We start from the raw sequence: 22,770 nt of genomic DNA on the forward strand, positions 1-22,770 counted from the left end.
TTTGATTTTTCCTTCTGTCTTAGATGCTATTAATGTTACCAGCACTGTAACACCTCAAAATCACTTATGCAGTTCCCCTTTTCAAAAAATTTGTCTATTTTATGACTGCCACTTGGTTTAACCAGCCATAGCTTTCTTTTCTTCCCTTTACAGCATTTCTTTACTATCTTTCGAGTAGCACATCAACATCCAGTGGTAGCCTGCCTGAATTTCAGAGACTTGAACAGAAACCAAAATCTTGAAAGATTTACTTGGGCAGAAGGGGTTTCTTGCATTTGGAAGGACCCACAATCCAAATCACACAGAGGTTACACTAACAAGCAGCTCTCAAAAGTGAGCCCCCAAACATCAGATACATAGAATGATGGCCTCACTCAAGAAACTGCTGAAGTACATGCCTAATTTTAAGTGTTTAAGCACATTTCCATTAAACTGCTAAGCTGGAACCTGCTGAAGGACTTCAGGATCGGGTTGTTAGGCATTGTCACCGTGTAAAGGGCTCAGAACTTGACAAAATGTTCGTTAACACCAGGTATCAACAGCCACGCTCAGCTGAATATTCACAGCTGATGAGAGTTACACTCACTTTTAGTTTGTGCTCACGTTCTTTGGTAACTTTTGTGAGCAGTTTGGCCTTTTGTCGTGTTAACGCATCGACCAAGGCATCACACTGAGCAACGAGACAGGCTTCGTAATCCAACCCATTCTCCTAGAAGAAGTTGAGAAACATATTAATCAAAGAACCCATTTTATAGCTTACATTATTGTTCATTCTTACCGGTTTTTCCATTCAGAGAAGATTTCTTTTCAAGATTTTAGCATTCCTATTGCCTTTCTGATTTCATTATTGCTGTACCATTAATATCCACATGCTATAAAACGAAACAGTGAGATGCTATGCCACAGAGTGGGCTAATATGAAAATCTTGATTTACTGGCACTTTTCAGACAGCAGATGTAGTACAACATAATATAAAATCTAAACCTACCATACACAATGCATATATATATGTAAGAGGGTTCTGTCCCACTCTGTATAATTATTGCAGTATAGCTCCCTTGAAATCACTAGCTCTACGTTATGACAACTAGAAGAGAATTATGGACCAGGATGCAGTCCGTAGGCTGATTACCGAGAAATTAATCAAGTACAAATATTATTCCTGAGATTTTGTGTATTGCCTCTAGTACTTTTTCAAAAATAGCAAGCACTTGGCAGTCTTTTATTGATGCTGTGGTAAAACTCCCTGCTGGGCAGGGGCTAGCACGTGAGGTGCACAATGTGTACCCCTGCTGAGCCTTGAACAAGGCCTGGGTGTCGTTCAGCCTTGCATAAACTCCTATACAATAAACAAGGCACAAACCCTGCTACCACTGACACCCACTGCAGCTGTAGAAATCTGGGTGAATGGTACAAATGTGTCTTGTGCCGACCCTCGTCCAGGGGATGGCTTCCCCTGTTTGTGGAGTTGGTGCTGTAACACCCATCAAAGGGAGGCTCTCCCTCGCTTTGTCTGCTGGTGAGGCTAGAAGAAGGAGAAAGGTTTCAAGCTCCTCTTTCCAGGAGATGCTCAGCTGTCCTATCAGCTTCTTTCCCAGTTCCCCACATCATTAAAAAGAAAAGAAAAAAGAGAGAGATTATTTTAAGCATGCTCAAGGAGAAGCATCTCTATGGAAAGCCATCACACACCCCTAACTCCTTACTTTCTCCAGTTCTTTTGTTTATAGTGTTCTCTTCTGTTCATTTGTCTTGTCTTCATTCTTTTGAGACCAGATCTTTCAGCACTGTATTCCTTTCCCTGCAGCACAACACCTGCATCCCTTCCTCTGGCTGAGGGAAGCAGGCTCACTCTTCATTGTCCTAGCCCCAGCCAGCGAGAGGGGAGCAGGGAGAGACACCACACAGCTCCGCTACTGTTCACAGGTTTGTTCTAGACTCCTCCTGTTTGTCTCTCTCCCTCCTCGGCTTATATCACACCTGACTCACTCTTAAGCTTCTTTCTGTCGAGCTTCTCTTGACACACTGTTATGTGTACAGAGCCTGACTCCGTAAATGGCTGTGGTGCATCGTTTTTTCTCTTCATTTTCTGTTCACACATCAAACAGGGTGTTTGGCGATATGCCTCTTCCGAGTGAGAAAGGATGAAATTGTTACAGCAGATGGGAAAATGTGAAAATCGGATAATGACCACAACAAGGAGGAGCAAGAAAGCAACAGGGGCAATGAGGAAGGAACAGGCAGTTTCTAAAAAGAAAAGACTACAAGATTTAAAAGTGACCTCAGAAAGGGGAAGGGAATGAAGAAGAGGAGAAACCAACAGATCTGCAAAACAGGAAAAAGAAGAATAGATTATGAATTTGCAAACTGCCCCAGGCAAGACAAAAGCACAGCTCCTGGTAGCTCTGACATGCTCAAAGAAGAGATGAAGAGTGGATGGCTAACTGGTCCAGTATGCACTGAAACGGGATAATAAAATGAACATATGGCTCACTCCTTTGTGTAAAAATACATTTTAACTGAGTGGTAAGTGTGTGTGTATGCATGTGTGGTAACCATAAGACAGCTATTAGCAATACCCTTCACTGAGATAAATGGTTCCGAGTACCCACATGCAAATTACATCTATCTACCCCCTCAAAGAACAGTCCAAGAACTGTTCTTTGGTCTAAAAGCCAAAAGGCACAGATCAGCTCATGACACATTTAAGCCCCTTCCCCTAAAACAGCATAGCTGCACCAAACCTGCCTCCTGGGAGTAATCCCCAGCATGTGCCATCGGTGAATGCTGCCCAGGCATCACCTGGGAGCAAGTGCAATTTGTCATGGCACAAACCATGCCATGTCAGATGGTGTGAGTGATCATCATCTAGCACTCAGTTATACCCTAGCCTTGTTTCACTAATACACATGCAGCTGATTAGTCCTTATGTTCTGGTTTGCTGAAATTTGATGTCCTTCCTCATTCAGACAGACTCATGCTGGAGACTGGCTCAACATGTGAAGTTCACATCCAGCTTTGTGCCCAGACACACCTGAATTTTAGATGGTGGTTGGTAGATACTATTTCCTCTTTCAAGCTTTCCTCTAGCATTTAAGCAATGAGCAGCATCAAAGAAATTACTTGGTCTTTTGATCTAATTCTAGCAGCTCCCTTAAGCAGAGCAATTTGCCAGTGATTTTATTGAAACGCATTACAGGATTTTACAGCATAGTCATAAATAGTCGTAATAGGCCACCTCTGAGTTTCAGGAGGGAAAAAATACATTTTTAATGGAGGTAGGTGACTCAAGAGAAGACTGGTGACAGACTATTGTTTTGGATGAGTTATCCCAGCCTAAAATAGCTGCCAGTACATATAGGAAGAACGGCTCTCTACAGGTACCTCTCCTTCTCCTTGGAAAAGGACAGAAGCTCTAGTGACTAGGCTAGATGAGCTATTTAACTTTTAGATAGCTAAGGTCAGCTGAGAAAAACCTCACACTGCATCCAAAACATGACACATGACAGGTACCAGCCAGTGGCTGCATGCTGGTTTCTTTCAGCTAGATGTTCTTTTCTTTAACCAATTTCCTAGTCTTCGCTTGTTCTCTTTCCCACCCTATCACAGAAGGCTGTGAGGGTGGGTAATTATGCTGCTCTGTGGCAATCCGCGAGCTCTGGCAGCACTTGTGATACAAATCCATAATTTGCAGCATAAAGTGTCATTTTTTTAATGATTACGTTCTAAACCGAATACAGATTTTTGAACTTTGGCTTTCTGTTAGTAACAGGAACAGGAACTGCTTGTTGATGAAAGATGAGCAGGCATATCCTAGAGCAGATGATGCGTATCACACAGAAAACACACGGCAGCAGAGCGCTGCTGCTGCAGACAGCAAGTGTCCCCTCCTGGAATCAGCGAAGCTTGAAGTACAGCAGCACATCCCCAGCCCCACTCTGCAGGGTGAGAAGGAAGTTGAGGATCACCTAACCTCCAACACTGATCAGAGCTTAAATCTGGCTGAAAACAGAACTTGTTTCATTTGGGGTTTGTGCTCTCAATTATTGCACTCACCATGAGCCCTATTCTCACTGTTGAAGCTGGGCAATTACGTGCATGGAAATATCTTCTCCTTCACTAGACAACCAAATTGATTTAGCAGCATTCATTTCATTATTATTTTTTTCTTGACTTCCTACAAGCTCTCCAATAAACAGGTTGGCTGGATTTTATCCAGAAATGAGTACATTTTTAGAAATTGCTAGAAGAAAAACAAGTAGTAAGTTCTGAGTGGGTAAAAATGAGAATTTATCCTAAATTCAAGGAATTATCATCAGGCAGGAGGCTGGATTCAATCAAATACAAATCAACACAGCTCCAGTGTCCAGTATTGAATATCAGCTTCATGCAATAAACAGCAAACAATCCGGAAGCTAAAAGAGGCATACAGGCATTATTTGATGAGTAATTTTGCCTAGCAAATACATTCAAGAAAGGTTAGACGATTCCAGGAAATATGAGAACAGCAAAGGAGACAAAGTCATCAGATAAATTATTCACTCAGTTCTATTGATCACGTATTATCACAACAGCTAATATTCTACATACCTGTATCTGCTGCAATAAATTTTTCAGCTGAACCAAAAATTCTTTAGCTTCCTTTGCTTTATCTGAAACACCATTTAAAGCCTGAGACAGCTGTGCCTGCAAGAAAAAAATAGAAGGAAAAATTGGAGATAAAATGCAAAATATCTCTTACTAATCCTGACTTTTAAAAATTAACAATGAGCTAAAAGGCTTACGTGCTGTCACATATATTCTTACACACACAAACTGTTTGTGCTTGAAGAGAAGAGTTAAGATTTTAATTGTAATAAGTTTTAATAAAGGAGAAATATGCATGTGGGGGCAGTCAAGTATTGTGTCTGCACATTACACTTTATTACAGTGACTCTGTAACTCAAAATACTTTTTACAAGACAACTACCCACATATATAACGAAATAATAGTCATACACAGTAGCATCTGTCATGCCAAAACATCCCCAAGTGCTTTCAAAAATAGTAGGTTTTTTTCACCAAAGCCTGAAATCTTTGTAAATGTAGTAGATTCTACCAAACCTACGACTTCAAAGACAAATCTGTGTTTTCAGACTTCATAGTAATGAGGGTTTCAGTTTCCCATGCTCCAACCCAACAAATGGGTGAATATTTCTGGAAAAGTTGAAAAAAATTCTTCTGTTAGCTTTTTACTGCTGAGAGATGAGGACTTGATCAGTGTGTAAGTACACACTGAAGACCCAACTTCCCCTTTGCTCAGCTGGCACCTGAGATCTCTAAACTGAACAAGTGGTTTCTTGATGGACTTTCCATGTCGGAAGGAAACTCCGTCTGGAGGAACACAGTCTGAGTGCACAGTCCGTGAGCAGCTTCCTCAGAGCCTGGCTGGGACTACGGAGACCATGCTCTTCCATCTGGCAGCCCATGGCAAGCCCAAATCCAGCATAACATGGAGAGATGGGATTGGTCCCCTTGTGGGTGTCACTGGGGACGTTTTCTTTTTGCTGTCATACTCGGCCTCCCTCACAAGGGTGCGCACCCGGCACGGGGCTCTGGGCTCCTATGCCAAGTCCTACCAGTTGGACCTTCTCTTCTGGGTCTGCTCCTTAGTCGCACTTGGTAACCATCAGACCGCCAACATCCAAGTAATATCCTCACGAAACAGATACAATAACTGACAAAGAAATGGAAAATTAAGTATTCTTGCTGATGTCAGGCTCCCAAAAGGTTGCAGTCTCTTGACTCCTTAGGACTAGAGGGTGTCTTGAGACAGAGCCTTGTATGAAGGACGGCATAAAAGCTACAAGCCCCTAAGAGGAGACCTAGTTGCAATCCTGGAAGTTCCCACTCGTTCTCTGCTTCCCTCTTATTCCTGAGGGGAAGTGAATTACTCCATCCCTGAAAATGACACAGCTCACTTCCTCACACTGACCTTGTTCAGGGTTTACCTCCTGCCTGAACGTCCCCTACACATTCTCCACAACTGGGGCTGAATTATAGAGAAAGAAGCCATCCTCACACCATTTCCTCACAGTCACACAAGTTTTCCCCTTTAAGCCCAGCTGTAGGCATCACATCAGTGCTAAACCTGAAAATAAAATATGCTTTACTACAAATAATTTGTAACAAATGTAATAGGAAGATCAACAATTACAGCGTTAGTTGCTCAATAGTTAAATATTTAACATTCTCTTACACAGACTTCTGCCACCTCATAAAAATGTAAAGCAAGCGTATTTGATAGGAAGGCCACCTGAGGCTACAAAAAAAAAACTCTAATTCCTTGAAAGGGCCCCCGTTTTCGGCCAGACGAGCCGATCAGGACTGCAAATCAGCCCTCCATGTGCTGGTTGTGGTTGCCGTAATTTAAAGCCCACCCTTTTTGATGGCACTTTCCACCCCACACACAAGGTGTTTGGGCCTTTGGTTTGTTCAGCTGACATATGACAAGGTAGAACTGGCATATGACAAAGCGGTGGGGAGGAAGCAAGAAAGAAATAGGGGGCACAAGCATCATAAGTTCTGCCAGTGACTGGTCCAACACAACTGTCCCAGTGTTTCTGTCAAACCAAAAACCAAGGATTGGTCCTGACAAAAGTAAAACTTTTCCAACATCTACCCTCACTTACAAATCAAAGTGTATTTTGCCAGATAAGATGAACCGAAAACTATTTGTGGCCATCAGGTAGAAATCCGAGCCAACGCAGATGAACTGTGGCCACCACAGGCACTGCCGTCAATTCGCACAGTCATGCCCGGCTCCAGTCACGCTACCACTGCGAGGGACTGGAGCAGACACTTGACAAAGTCATTGATCAAATGGCTCTTAAGGGAATTTTCGTGTTCACTAAAACCTGCGGTTGCATTAACGCGACTGCAGCACGGAACCACAGAGAAGAGCAGATCTCCATTTATGAAACCCACTTAGAGATAATAGCCTTGTTTTTCAAAGTGATTGTAAAGGATACCTTACAAAGCAGTGGCATCTGGTCCTGCACTTCCCATTAGAATCAAACAGAGCTACATGACTAAGCCCTCAGCAAACCAACCAAACCATAAAAGGCCCTGTACACCCAGAGCAGTCCTGCGTGCTGCAGAATATTTACTTGAAGCCAAGCTGAAACATTACAAGCTCCATTGCTTACGACAATTAATAACTCCTGACAAACGGTACTCTACCGATGGCTGTCTTTACTATAATACCTGCTCTTGCAACAAAAAAGTGAGGATTCTGGATGCCAAGTTTCTACTTCTATCAAATACAGGAACAGGGAGATAACGAGGGTGAGTAATTAAATCCAGATAGGCATGGAAGACTGATGCTTCCTTTGATTGTAGAAAATGAACCAGATAATGCCAATGTCCTTTTTCAAGCGCACAGTTCGTGCTCATTTAGCTTGTTTTCCCTCTCTCTCTCTTTAGCAGCAGATTGGCTATTGATTAGATAAGCTTACCCTGGTGCTGAATGCTGAAAGAGCCCGCGTGTTTTGGGGAACACAAGTCTTCACACCAGCAAATAAAAGCAGGCGTGCAGACTCCAATTCTATGCATATACAACCATTTGGGGTGTGCAGAGCTGAAACATGTCCACCATCATTCCTCATATTCATAGGTCCTCTGTTCTTGTTATGGGCCTCAACCAACTTCCCTGTCCAGATGCACAGGTCATGTAAGTGAGCATAGCCCACCTAACTCGGTGGATTTATTTACACTGATTCACGCCATTGGGGCCCTCTTTTTGTTTTCCACCATTTTTCATTCCTCTGAAGGAGAGGTCACATGCAGCAGGGTAATGGGGAAACCTGCACCATTAACAGGGGCCAACCAGTCTTGAACAGCCATCAGGCTAGCAGCACGGCTGAGGGTAAATGCAATTCTCACTGCATGGTCTGAAACACTGCACGGATGAGTTTACAGGCTCTAATTTCCCAATGAATCTCTATATGAGGCTCAGACAATGGAGAAGTCAAAGAGCCTGAGAAGACTAATGCGGAAGTGGCTGTAAACGGTCCTGAAGGTGAAGATGGGCAGGGGCTCTGGACAAACAGTTCTAGGGGCTGTAGGAAAACCGTTAGTCTGAAGTTTGCTGTTGTGGGATGAAACCATGTCCTATGAGAGGAGGAAACATGGCATTGGCTGCCTTTTTTAGGGGAAGAATACCAGCCCCTTGCCTCAGAATGGGATAAGCAGGTGCTAGGCAGCTGATGGGGAACAACTGCCAAGCCACCAAGCTGCCCGGGCTCAGTGTGCTCACCAAAAAGCCCTTCCACCAACTTCTCCACCAGCTACGCTGGGTTATCGAGGAGAACACAAAATTGAACCTCATTCGGCATACCATTCAATGCACAGTACTTCAGTGTAAGTAATTTATGGTTTGGCCGAAGTAACTACAGGTAATAAGCTATACGAGAACTATTTATAAACGCAAGTATCTAACTCCTGAGCAATTTATCCGAGTGAATGTGAGCTGCTGATTTAGGCTGTCTGACTGTATGGTTCCACTATATTTACTTTCAGCCAAGTGTATTGTTCTGGGGAAAGTAATATTGACAAGAGACCAACTTCAGAGTCCCCAGATTAGTTAATTTTGAGTGGTTTTTTTTTTTGGCTTTCACTAGCATTTTCACACTAAGATTGAATCTATAAATCAAGAGAAATCACATTCAGTGATACCATACCCCCAGAAAAAATGCAGTAAAAATAGAAACCAACTTGCTCTCGTTCATTCTGTTGACATCAGAAAAGAAAGAAAATGACCAACGGCACACTCTGATCGCAGCAGAGTTTATCACAGTGTTCAAAAAGGCACCAACCAGTTTTAACGCAAAGTAGACGGTAACACAACACAAGCTGGTCCCTCACAACACACAAAATGTTAACCACACGTGAACAGTGAGCTTAGTTGCTGCTCATGGAAATAATTCTGCTCAGAACTGGAATCTGCCATTAGTAGATGAGTGATAGTTGCAAATCTGTGATCTGCTCCTTCTGAGTCGAGAGAACTTCTCCCCTGCACAAGTAAGTCACATTAGTGAGGAGGTGGCTGAGTCCTTGGCCGAGAGTATGCAATGGACACACATTTGGAAGGAGCTTGTCTTTCTCAGATGGACAAACTATGCATTTCAACCCCAAGTAGCATCTTTTGGAGGTCTTAAAACCAAAAGGCATTGTTTTTCGTTACGCTAGCTCATGCTCAGCCACTCCGTGGCTAGAAGATGAGACCAGACTTGATTTTGTCCTTTCCTGCACTGTCTGAAGCGATCTCTCAGGGCTCCTCTCAGTGCTAACTGCAGCAGAGGAGGAGATCCTGCGGCCAGCAGAGCTAGCCAAGTGCCCTTTGCGTGGCCCACAGGACTCTTTTGCCCCCAATGTAGCTGGAAGCTCCAAAGGACTGCTCTCAGCTCAGAGGTTTTTAAATGTTCATTTGCAGTAAATGATTTTCCCAGGATCCATCGTTCTTAACAAAAGTGAGCTAACTTCATACACTTTATAAACTTTTATGGTCACATCTTGTTCTTTATTCAAATGGTTGCAAAGACTTATTTTGTACCACCTGTGCTGCAAAGTCACTGACTGAGATCACCCAGGGGGCTCCGGACAGCGTTAAGGAGCATCACTTGCAGAGAAGAATGAATCAGACCGCAACATCATGGGAATTGGAAGAGGCTGTACCTGTCCCCAGAGCCTGTCCTACTATTCCTCACTCACTTTTGTGCCATGAAAGTCCCCCAGCCACTCCTTCTAGCCTCTGGGAATTGAGGGGAGGGGAAGATCTCCTCGAGGCCTGGGAGACAACACGATGTCCCATGTGCCTCCCTACCACACCTTCTCATCTAAAAACTTTGGGTGGCTGCAGGCCGTTTGCCCTCATTGAGGCATTGACAGGAAGGAAGACGTGGTGAGATGAGACTGCAGCAGCTCCCACTGAGTCCCAGGTGGTGAAATGGAGGAACGGAGGCCATCCCCTCTCCTTCCACTGCTCTCAGGCCTGGACAGGACGATGGCATGGACAAGCAAGTTGGCGGGGCTGATAACCCCAGGTGTCTGCTGGGGGTTCAGGCTGAGGTTTGGTATCTGGGATCAGGCAAGGCAACCGTGGGAGGGAGCCTGCTGGTGCCAGAGCAACCCGAGCAGAGGCTGTGGGGTGGCGGGGCGATGTCGCGACAACGAAGCCCCGCCGGCCCCCCGCCTCGGGGGCTTACCTTGTGCTGCTTCCACATGGCGCCCAGGGCCTTGACGTCGTGCTTGCCGTGCCGGCCGTCCTCCAGGCACTGGTAGCAGACGGGGCTGCGGCAGCTCACGCAGTACATGCTGTAGTGCTCCAGGTCGTGCTCGGCGCACGTCGCCGGCTTGCGCCCGCCGCCCGCCCCCTTCCCGTCGCCGCCGGGGGCGCCCGGGTGGCCGGGCGGCGGCGCCAGGCGGTGCTTGGCGAAGGGCCCGCGGGCCGGGTGGCAGCGGAGCTGGCAGGCGGCGCAGTACAGCACCTCGCACTGCTCGCACAGCACCGCCGCCGGCTCGGCCGGGCTGCGGTCGCACAGCTGGCACTTGGCGGCGGCGGCGCGGCCCTGCTGGTAGCGCTGCACGATGGCCTCCAGCAGCCGGTTGCGCTGGAAGCCGCGGAGGCCGCGCCGCTCCAGGGAGGCGCTCCGGTGGCACTGCGGGCAGGTGAGGGACGAGCCGGCGGGGCCGGGGCCGGCGCCGGCGCCCCGCGGAGCCGCCGCCCCGGCCGCCCCTCCCGGGGCCGCGGGCACCAGCGGCAGCACCCGCACGCCGTTGGGGGACTTGAGGCTGGGGGTGTAGGAGCCGTAGCCGCTGTCGGTCTCGCTGTGCAGGCTCAGCTTGTCCGCGTGGTCCCCGCCGCCGCCCGCCGCGCACTCCGGGTCCGGGGGGGCGGCGGAGCCCCCGGGCGGCCCCGGGGCCGGGGCGGCGGTGCCCCGCGGGTGGAGCAGGGCCGGCAGGTGCTGCTCGCTCTCCGGGGTCTGCACGGCGATGGTGCGGGCGCAGGGCAGGCAGACATTGTGCGAGCAGGGCAGGATGATGGGCTCCCTGAAGAGCGAGCCGCACACCGGGCACTTGAGCTCCTCTTCCATGGCCGCCGCTTCGTGCGCGGGGAGGATGGGGACGGGGATCGGGCTCCCCCCGGCGCCCTCCCTCGCCCACGGGCGTTCAGCACCCGCCGGGCGCGGACAGCTCGGCGGGGCCGGGCCGAGGCGCCGGGAGCCCGGGGACGCCGCCCGCCCTGGCCCGGTGGCGCTGGGCGGCGCGGGGCGGCTTTATGGGGGCGGGAGGAGGCGGGAGGAGCCCCTCGCAGCGAATAAGGGATCGCGCTCGCCGCGGCTGGGGACGGCGAAAACATGTTTTAAAGGGTCTCTGGGCGGCGGTGCCTTCCCTCCGTTCCAGTAAAGCCATTGTGCGGGCGGCGGGGGTGCCTTTCCTCAACGCCCCGGGGGCTTTCTGCTCACCCGCACCCGGCCGGGCACGAAATGCCCGGCGCTGCTCCGGGGGGGGGCGTGGGTGGGCGGCAAACGGGAGCTCACGGGCTGAAAGCAGCCCCCTCGGAAGAAAAACCAGCAGTGGGAGCCCCCCTCCGTCTGGTTTACTCTGTTTATTTTCATAGTGGAGAGGTTACGCGCAGGAGCGATTCCGCTTTTATTTTTTTTTCACTCGTGTATCTTGTCCAAAAGCCGCATCTCCATCAGCTTCAGTTCCCTAAGCAGATTCCTTTTTTTAAAAATGCAAGCCGGTTGTGTCTGAACAGCTTTTAAAAAATGCACTACTAACTCGCGAAAAATGAAAAAAAAAAAAAAAAAGAAAGAAAAAGTCCATATTAAACACATCACTTCTTAATGTTTCTTAATACATGATGAGCATTTTGTGGTACTGGCTAGGAAAGTATTTTCCAGTTTCGGGTTTTGTTTTTGCCAGGTTATTAAAACTGTTGATGCGTAGAAAAGGAGGGAAGGGGACAGAGAGCACGAATATATTAAAGGTTCCCATTTATTTCCTTCCTTCCTCTCTGCAGCTCTCCTTCTTGCCTAGACATTCTCATGACAAGCTGAGGGGAAAGAAAGTCCCAGGCGGCTTCAAGCTTTGTAGCTGCTCAGTTCAAGGTTGAAAGGGGCAGGTTTGTCCTCTGGCACATAAAAGAAAAAAGCCCTGACCCACATAAACCCGCCTGTCTTCTGTCTAGGTATCTTTTTCTTTCATGTGACCTCTGTGCCAAGACTTGGAGTTGATAGAAGGGCTGTGTTTGGGCTACCTCCACCCACAAACCTCAGCCGTGTGAGAAATGTTCTCAAATACCATTGATTTCTCAGCTGCCTTACGCTACTACGCTGCAAGAAAAAGCTGTGGGTGAAATGCTGTTACCTTTGTGGTCTCCGTTCTCTGCTTTACCATCTGTCAGCAGCAGGAAGGGATGTATAATAAAGATTTCCTGCATCTCTATAGGTGAATCCAAATCACAATTTTCAAGTATATGTTGGAAGCCACAATCCTAAACAGTAGCTTTTTATTTATTTTTATTTTTTTCTCCTGGACTTTTGTTTTCTTTCTTTACCTGTCTTGTGTGTTAGATGCCAGCGATCATCATGTGTATATTGGTAATAGCAGCTCTGAGACATATAAACAAAACTGGGCTTATCAGACAGGAAGGGGTGAAAATGAATGGGTACGAACACCAAACCCTACCAGTACACCTTTACAGGTGCTTTTTAGCCATGGCTGACAAGTTCCAGACTTCTAATACGGTAAATTTTAAATTTCCATTTTGACCATTACTCCACAGTTTACATAAAAGTGTAATATTGTTTGCCCTTGGCTACAGAGGGAAGAAAGCATCTCTGAAGTGCCACTGTGATCAGTCAAGCTGAACTCCTCCACAAGCCCAATGTGGCCTCAGAGTGTATATCTGTAATAGATGACATTTGGAATGCAAGCCAAAAAATTGAGCGGGTCTTCTCTGCCCTGTGGTGTGACCTTTATCTTTTTCCACCTGCTCTATAAGCTTGCTTCAAACGTCTGTGTCCAGGAGAGCTCTGTCTCTGAGAGAAGGGAGAGCCGTGTGGGCTGGTGTCCCAGCTCAGCTCATCTGTCAAAGCAGTGCTGGCTTCCAGGCGATTGCAGAGGGTGAGCACAGAAACATGCAGCCACACGGCACCATCGGCTGCTGACCAAATTAGTGCCTACAATTGCTCTACTAACTGCTCTGAGGGATTAGGTTGCAGAGCACAGGTTTTCCTCCTCATGACAAATGTTAATCTATACAATGGCAAGTGACGATGGGAGTGTGCAATCAAGACACCACTACCATCTCTGCTGCTTCAGAGGCCAGAACAGAAACTGATCTAAGCACTGAAAACTGGCACCAAGCATGAGTGATCCCTGCAAATCCCACTAACTAACATTGGACACCCTCAGTTTTGCCAAGAAACAGATCCTGCTGTGTAGTTTCCACTGATGTTAATGGAGTTATTCCTAAAGCTCTGCGCAGCCCGATCAGCCTGATAGAATCGGGCCTTTACTATGTTTTGTAATCAAGCCATTCTTATAACAGAGATGATCCCAATGATTTTTCCTCTTTTCATGTTCAAATGAGTCTTTAATCTGTTAGAACTGTAACTGCATAGAATAACCTAGAAACCCTATTCTGGCAGTCACGGCTTTGATCTTTATTTTAATACTTCAGTATCACTAATATCATCCCCTTAAACTATTTACCCTTTGTAAGAACTCATTAGCATCTTTTATATCCTCCCAGCAGAAAAAAAAAAAAAAGCTAATGAAGTTTATTTATAAATGTATTAAAAAGACGATGAGGCAGGTTGCAGTACAAGCCCTCAGTAAAGAGATTTGATTCATCTTTTTGCCTCTCGTTTTATTGCTTACATCTTCTTTTTTTTTCTGTTTCCCCATTTCCTTTCTTGTACTTCTTTATATTTTAGAATGCCCTTACACATTAACCCCTTTCCAATTAGTTTTCCCTTTTTTTATTTTTCTCAGCTTTTTTCTTCTAAAGCTGTCCATGAAGGTCACTTCACTTTCTTCAGTTTTCTTCTTTTCCCACAGCTGTTTCCTCACCCATGGGGAACTTTTTGATCCCAGTATTCCAGCATTGCTCCCGCTAACGGGCATCACTCAAAGCACATGTCCTGCAGTTTGAAGGTTAACAGAGAAAAAAAAATCTTTTCTCCACAGGCACTTATTCTATTGCAAAAAGAACTACAGAGCGAGAGAGTTCACAAAAACAGAAGATGACAAAACACATCTGGGCTAATGCCAGCGTGTGTCTGGCAGTGTAAGGTGAAGTGTCTCGCTGCACCGTTACAAATGCATGTTGCTCAGTTAGCAGGGGAGGATGCCCTCAGCAAGCACCGAGGACAATGCAGTTGCAGCTGCTGCTATCTCTGAATTTTAGACTGGAGTACTAACCAGTGGATGTGTGTTTTGGTACACACACACATCACACCTTGCCATTGCTCATAAACAAACAACACGCCACGCTGTAACCTCTCCTCTTTCCAGCATTACTAGCCGCAGCTGAGGCTGGTGTACGTTCTGTGTGAGGGGTGATGTGGCAGAGGCATGGGAGATTGCTTCCGCTGGGGATTAGAGGAAAAGCTGATGCATGCAGTCTCTGGGGCAGGGCAGCTTTGGAAATGGTAGCTATGTGCTACCACTCTTCCTTATTTCCTTGTTTTTGTAGATTTGCATTAGCTACATTATGTAGGTGCAACAGTTTTGAATTTTTTTTTCAGCTTGCATTCAAGTATCTATTATGTTATTTAGGTTTTTTAAATGTTTGTACATTGATCTGTTCATGAAAGAAAAGAAGGCAGAGCTTGGCAGCAGCCCAGAAGAGTGCCACAGAAGCATGGCTGCTGATAAAAAGCTTATCTGTTGGCTAGCAGAAAACTGTATCTGTAATATAAATGCAGTTACGTATTGAATTTTCTCTGTCAGAGGATTAAATCTGCCATAAAAAATATAATTCACAACAGAGGACAATTCTATTCAATGCAATTTTATTCAGACTGTCTGCTGAGTGTATGTTTGTTATGATGGTTAAATAGCAAAAAATAATGCTTGATCCTAAATATTTGTTGACAAATACACTCCTAACTGTACTCTGGCATTCTAAGGATTAAATTTGATATAGAGGAAAATGCTGCTTTAAACACATATGCCAACAACAACAACAACAAAAAGGTAAATTGGCACAAATTACTGTAAGAGGTCCATTTCAACACTTCTTAACAAATTTCTGTTGAAAAGAAATCATGAGGAAAAACAAAAGGCACTAATCTATAATCAGGACTCTTGAAAAGTAAGATCTCATGTTTCGGTGATGCTGTAAAAATCCTTCAGACTGAAAGCCTCTGGAATCACTCCAGGGACATTCTGGCTTTTCTGCTATGTGAGGAGCCCTCTCTTTGTTTCTGTTTGTGGAGTAAGATCCTTTCCTTCTCTGCTAGAATTCAAACTGCAGGCAGTGACCTCAGAACGGTGCTCGTAAGAGGTGAGAGAAGGGAGCGCTGGACCTTGCACCTCCACATATAATGGAAACCACTGTTGACGCTGGGATCATCATCTCAACGCCTTCACAACATGAGTATTACAGAGAACTCTGGTAGCATTTTCTGCCCCCCCCCCCATTTTTTTTTAAGATACTGTCAAATTTCTGAGAAACACGACTGCATTTCACAAACTCACGCTCACTGTGCCCTTTTGAGCAAAGGGCTGCAGACAGCTGTCCTGAGCATGGACTTGCAGTCAGTCGTAACTCTCTGCCTTGGGTCTGCCTCGGTTCTCTGCTCTGCCCTGCTGCCCCCATGGTCATCCCCCTCATGGCTAAAAGGAAAAGAAGCTTATCTGGCTTTTTTGAAAAGCTAGCCAAGGAGTATGTAAAATCCAAACCTGTTCCTGTATTCACTTTTCGCAGGAAGACTGGGAGGAGGTAGAAAACAATCATAGACTCATAGAATATCCCAAGTTGGAAGGGACACTCAAGGATCACTGTGCCCAACTCCTGGCTCCACAAAGGACCACAAAAAAATCAACCCATATGTCTGAGAGCGTTGTCCAAACACTCCTTGAACTCCTTCAGGCTCAGTGCCGTGACCACTGCCCCGGGGAGCCTGTCCCAGTGCCCGACCCCCCTCTGGGTGCAGAACCTTTCCCTAACCCCCAGCCTGACCCTCCCCTGTCCCAGCCCCATGCCGTTCCCTCGGGTCCTGTCGCTGTCCCCAGAGAGCAGAGCTCAGCGCCTGCCCCTCCGCTCCCCTCGTGAGGGAGCTGCAGGCCGCCATGAGGCCTCCCCTCGGCCTGCTCTGGGCTGGGCTGGACAAACCAAGGGACCTCAGGGGCTCCTCAGGTATCGTCCCCTCTAGGCTGTTCACCATCTTGGTAGCCCTTCTTTGGGCACTCTCTAGCAGTTTTATATCTTTCTTATACTGTTGTGCCCCAAACTGCACACAGTACTCAAGGTGAGGCCGCACCACTGCAGAGTAGAGTGGGAAACGATGGTATTCAAAGCATAGTGGGGGGCAAGGGTGAGAGGAGAGGGACAAACTCCCTCAACAAAAACAGGGGAAGAAGAAGAACAAATGATCTTAACACGGAAGTGCTAGCATTTCCTAAGAGCACAAGATGGGCTGAAAAAACAACAGACACTTGAAAATGAAACAAGGCTAGGCTAGGTATTTGTGTGTATACAATTGTAAAGTGGATGTAAATTGCCACCATGTGGCAATCTCTCCACGTACAAAGAAAATACTTACATAAAGGGGATAGTGAATTTTTGTCCCTGAAAGAGCAGGCAATATACTGTGAACTGAGCTAGGGAGCTGATTGCTTTGTGACTCACTGAGAAAGGTCTTTTATCAAGAACGGAGGCTTCCCTTCCTAAGTAGCTTTAATACAGCTCTACTTTACATAAGAAAAGATAGAAAATGTTATCATGTTATCGTTGTTTAGCAAAAGATAACAGATAGTGAGGAAATTTCCCTGAGCCATAAAGAATCTATAAATGCCCTAGTAGATGGGCTTTGTTTTTCTATTCTGGAAGTAACTAGGGATCAGATCTTCTCACAAGGCCTCCAGAAACTGGAGAAAGACCTGGAGACCCGTGCAACCTGCTTTGGCTGTAGCTACTGGGATAAAATTCCTGTGAAGTTCTAGTGGGTTTGATCAAAGCCTCCTCTATCCTTTGCAATATCATCCAGGAGCATCGAAAATCAGGAGGAGACTTGGAAGCTGCATAGAGAAACAAGGAGTAAGAGCCAAGGAAGCAGGATCACTAGGAAGAAATGTAGGAGATAATCATGAGTGAGGCACAGACGGAGAGCCTTTGGAGCAGGCTGCAGGTGTGGGGACTGCCTTGGGCTTGCCCTTCTCTTTTTAGTTTGGTTTCTGTTGAGCAGGCAAGAACTCATACATCTGTATGCATCAGAGAGTCAAGACAGAAGAGACCTCCTGTGAGCACAGGCCTGGGCCCAGCTGGGACTCATGCCCCATCAGTTGGTGACTATACGAGCACTGTAATCGGGTGTAAATCCATGTCACTGCTGTAAAGGGAGGCCCTTTGTGCCACCACCCCTACCCACCCGTTCTCACAGCCACAGCATAATTGAGAAGGGCTCAGAAGGGCTGGTTTCCAGCATCAGCACTCTGATTCCCAAATGCTGGTGACTCCACAAGGACAGGAGGGGAAGAGAGTGGCCCCTAGCAGCAGCTCTGAGGGTGATTCAAAGAGCAGCGTGACCATGGCCTGAGACACCGGCATTAATCAGGTGGGGAGGCAGGCCCGCAAGACGCCAAGCTTGATATACTCGTTTTCGTCAACACAACACCTCACGTACCTGAGTTTTATGTCCCCTCTCTCTCAGCAGCTAGCGGAGGTGCCCAGCGGGAGGGAGGAAGTGGAAGCCAGCCAAATCAACCACACTCGCGTCAGCAGTGGGTTTTATGGCTTCATTACATTTTCTGACTTGAAAAACAATTTATTCCTGCCTTTGTACTTTCTTTCCCTTTGTGACATTTTACTTTTGTCTATTTTATATAACATATAAAATATAATTATATATAAAATATATAAATATTATATAATAGTATAATATATGAATTATATATATTAAATAATATATGACATTTAATCTATTTCACATTATTAAAGAAGTAGAGATGCTGCTTCCCTTTTCCTTCTGGTATGAGCAGATCCCTCTGGACTCCCTGTAATGTAGGCCATCGAGGGACATATGAAGCTGTCATCATTTACAGCACTGAGAAGCATTAGGCTAGAAGAAACACAAAGCCCTCCCTAGTCCAGAGTTAGAGGGTGCAAAGACAGCTGTGAATCCTTTAAAGCACACCAGACAGTCTGGTCCATCAGATTTAAATTCTTATTTACGTTGATTTTGCACCATTGTAACCACTGATTTCAATAGCGTGAGCTCCTTTTTCACCATAGTGTGGACATAATGTGCAGTATGCATGGAATCGAGTATGTATGCTAACCAGTCCCTCCTTCTGCTTCTGCTATAGCCCTGTAGGAATGGCCGAGCCATTTTCAGGCCCCCTATTCATTCCTCTAGCTTAATCATTTCTCAGTACACAGCATGTGGTAAACCAGAATTCCATAAATCCCACTTCTTAAAAAAAAAAAAAAGGCATTATCAATCTGATTTCAATTTTCTCCTCATACTTGCTCTGATACCCACAAAGATAAATGAAATGGTAATATATGTGAAATACAAAATCTTCTGCACGCATATTTAAAAACAAAGATGTCAGCACATTATCCCAGCTGCAGAGAGATCTCCCCCCTTAACTTTTTCTTCCTAAGTCTTTTGCTGGGCTCTTGCCTCTGAGTTGATTCCACTTTTAATTTTACATTTCTGTGAATAGCAGAGAAATAAGACAGCTGAAGGGGACAGATAAGGGACTTAGTCCACAACAGCCACTATGGAACTCCAAATTGGATTGACTGGCTGAGTGCCCCAAAATCCTCTATGGATATGCAATTTAACAGAACGAAAAACTCCTCACACAAAGAAAAATGTGCAGGAAATACTGTGGCCACTTTACGAAACATCACAGCCCTGGCAATGTGTATACAATTATAGCCTTAATTCAAACAAAATGTAACATACATGCTTTTTTGTTACCCTAAGAAAAAAGAATGCAGCTGATTATTTCACTTGTCCTTTTACCAAATGTTTTAATTTTTAGCGAGGCATTACTCAAGGAAAAACATAAAAAAAGACTGTATCACAGCAGCCCAAAGATGAACCCAGTCCCTCTTGTCTTAAACAATAGCCAGTAATGGATACTGAGGGAAGAACACAAAAGAGGAGTGTAACAAAATAGACGTGGAAAAAAATGATAAAGAGAATCTGAGGAAGAGAAAAAAAAATAAGACAGGTGGAGGAGCTAAAAGAATTCCCCCAGTTTTGTAGGTAGTGTCATATATGTATCGTACAGATGCACGCAAGGCTTTCCTCACATGGGTGAGTCCACGTTTGTACGGAGGCAGTTCTGTGCAGAAGCAGCACTTGCCGAGATCAGCTCTGCTGCTCAGGGGCACTCCGATATCCGGCTGTGGAGAGGGACGAACATCTGGCCAGGCTGCCAGGGCAGAGTAGTGGGTGTTTGCCCGACCAGTCATTTTTATTATTTTTTTTTCTTCTTTTCACTTGAGCTATCTCCCCTAAGACACAACCAGTTTTAAATGCAAGCAGAAATCATGCATTTTCAAAGTATGTGCTGACACCTTTCTATAACTGTCCAGTTGGTCAGAAGATAGGCATTATACCAATCCTACCATACTCCTTTGTCACAAACTCAGCAGATCTCTGCCCTGGTAGTATGCTGTGCTGTCCTAATCTCTCCCTCTCACTATTCTTCTTTTAAATTATTCCACTTTGCTTCACAACTTTGCCTCCCCTTGATCTCCTAATAGGATGGTGACCCCCTGATCCCTTTTCCAGGAGTGCTGCCTGCAACTTAACCTTTTCAGACAGCCAAACTTCATTTTCTCCTCATTTCCGTCCTGCTGTGCCACCAGTTTCATTGTTTCCTTTTTACATCTCTATCTCTGCATTTTCTTTCATTATTTTTCTGCTAGGAAAATGCAGTTTAGCCTACACACTGCTGAACCACCACAGTAGTTGCTGAGTGACAAAAATCAGTGGAATATTAAAGAATTTGCAGTGGCTCATTTAGCAGCACAGCACATGTTTTGTATGAGGACAGCGTGGTGATTTACATTTGCTTGTAATAATTGGGATGTTTCCTATCTGAATGCTGCTGGTTTTATTTTACTTTTGGTTTGGGTGTTGTGGGGTTATTTTTGTTTGTTTGTTTGTTTGTTTTTTCTTAGTAAAATCTCCATCTGTGATGTGCACAGGGCACAGGGCAGCAAGTTGGAGTTCAGTGGTCAAGGGTGGGACACATCTCACCATACTGCGACTGTCACAGTAAGGGTGTTTATGCTCAGCTAGCTAACTCAGTTGTTCTGCAGGCATTTCTACATTTTTATATATATATATATATATATATAATAACACATATATACGTGTATGTAAGTCCCCAGCCTGTGCCTCTTCAAGGACAGCAGAGGGAGCCCAGAGGACGAGGTCAGGCCCACGCCAGCCCTCAGGTGGGCCACGGTCGATGGTCCCAATGCCACCTCTGGGGACTCTGCCTGCTGAAGCGACAGCAAAGGCTCTGGCTAGGAGCTGGAGTGGTGCTGTGCAGAAGAGAGAGGAGAGGGGTGCATCATTCTTTTGGTGAGAAAACAGTTTGTACGACAGATCCTCACTCTGCTCACTCTCCTGTCTGCTTCTGGGCACCAGGTTGCTCCTGGCCTTGCTGACAGCCGTTGCTGTTCACGTGCTGACTGTGGGTAGCAATGCCGGCTCTGAAATACAGACTTAATGGACCATCATCACTCAAGGAGCTGAACAGAGAAGGGCTGCACTCTGAATACGTGGAAACAGGCCACACACCATGTCCGCAGAGCCCGTCACCTCTCACGTCATTGCCTTGCCCAGGGCTTGGTGAGAGCGCAGGACCGGATGTCCCTCGGCAGCCTTCCTAGTGTCCCCAGAGCTGGTCCTGCCCCAGGCCCCGAGGGCACTGCTCCCCTCCACGGCTTCTTGCCCACTGAAGCACATTCCCCTTGTCTTCCCAGTCTTTTCTGAAATTGATACTAGTCCCAGAGGGCTCACTGTGTTGGCTGCTGGGTAGGACAATATCTTCATTCATTTCTCAAGCAGAAGCTGTAATTGTACTTCAAACTAAGGTGCAACCACCACTGACAAAAATCCCCCATGCAGGAAAAAGATGGGACTTTCTAATCTGAAACTTTTTTTAAATGCATGTAAACCTGTTCTACCTGAGCATCTTTGCATAAGAAATTCCTGTTGGTCAGTTCTGAGCTTTTTTCAGCTTGCTTTTCTGTAGCTCTGCCACAACCTAGAGAAGGTGGACGGGAACTAGGGGTGAACAAAAGCTGCAGGAATTCTGGAAGAGGCTGCTAAGGTGACCCAACAGAGACCAGGATGGCATTTTTTTGGATATTAGGAAAAATTTCTTCTCAGAAGGAGTGGTTAGGCATTGGAACAGGTTGCCCAGGGAGGTGGTGGAGTCACCGTCCCTGGGGGTGTGTAAGGAAAGGGTAGATGTGGTAATGAGGGACATGGTTTAGTGGGCAATATTGGTGGTAGGGGGACAGTTGGACCAGATGATCTCAGAGGTCTTTTCCAACCTTAATAATTCTGTGATTTTATGATTTTTCTTCTACTTGTTTCCTCCACATTGATATTTAAAATGTCTAGCATTTTTACTGTGCCATTTGTCAGTCCACTACTAATAATTGCAATAATGGTCACAAGATCTCTGGAAGTATTCAGGTGTGCTTTTGTGATGTTTTAAGACACTCAGTTGAATGGTGTTATATAATAAGAAATCCAGACTATTTTTCCTACGCATTAAAATTTTCTATTTTACATCTCTATTTAAAAAGATAGTATGCCCTGCATCTGGATTACAGAAAAGCAGCTGTCTTTATATTCCAGCAATACAAATACAACATTACAAACTATATACATACAAACACATATATATGCACACACAGCTCAGCCTGCACAGCTGTTAATAAATATGTATTTTACATTTAGCCACTAACTGCTGTTCAAGGTTTCTTTCCAGATGCCCAGGGATGAGTTAACATCACTTTGATTACAGGGTAATGCATTCCCCATATCAAAAGCTAGCAAAAGGAACTCCTTTGATAGCAAAAGAGACAGCCAGTGGTGATTAAAACAAGCAAATGTCCTGGGGAGATGTCTGAAGCAAACTGCAGACCCTGATCAAAGCACAGGTACTGTCAGCAACATAAGGTTAGCGGGGAGAAGCAGTATCTTTTATTAGACCAGCTTGCAGTACTGGAGAAAATGGACAAGTCTTGATGCAATGGCCTTTCTTCAGGTCTATCATTTGGGCTAATAAAAAGCATTCTGTCTCCCTGTATATGTTGCTTCTTCTGCATTTGCAGACCTCTCCTGAGACAATATTCCTACTGCTAAGGTAGACGTAATTTTTATGACAGACATGATTGATGCCGCACTGTCTAACAGTTTATGGGAATAATTTAAGATCCCAATTATTTCAATACAGAAATGCAGCTCCCAAAGAGATTTTATCTGAATTGTTGAAAGAGAGCTCTGTTA

At 45.7% G+C, this 22,770-nt stretch overlaps 1 protein-coding gene across 6 annotated transcripts in view; it reads right to left on the reverse strand.

The window, feature by feature from the left end:
* The window catches only part of TRIM67 (tripartite motif containing 67), a 37,622-nt gene extending 26,313 nt beyond the window's left edge, over window positions 1-11,309 (reverse strand). For 5 of the 6 annotated variants that reach the window (XR_014582322.1, XM_083831046.1, XM_083831044.1 and 2 more), the window contains exons 1-3: window positions 10,243-11,264; window positions 4,589-4,684; window positions 587-709 (exon numbers count right to left, since the gene is read on the reverse strand). Coding sequence is in view for 5 of the 6 variants with exons in the window: in XM_083831046.1 (XP_083687172.1) it covers window positions 587-709; window positions 4,589-4,684; window positions 10,243-11,130 (1,107 nt within the window). In the remaining variant the exon portion in view is untranslated. Of the gene's footprint in view, window positions 1-586; window positions 710-4,588; window positions 4,685-10,242 lie in introns of all 6 variants that reach the window. The other variant, XM_083831047.1, reaches the window with a different exon arrangement.
* Window positions 11,310-22,770: the final 11,461 nt, after the last annotated feature.

This window comes from Anser anser, assembly GCF_964211835.1.
Source record: "Anser anser genome assembly, chromosome: 3".
Classification (NCBI taxonomy): domain Eukaryota; kingdom Metazoa; phylum Chordata; class Aves; order Anseriformes; family Anatidae; genus Anser; species Anser anser.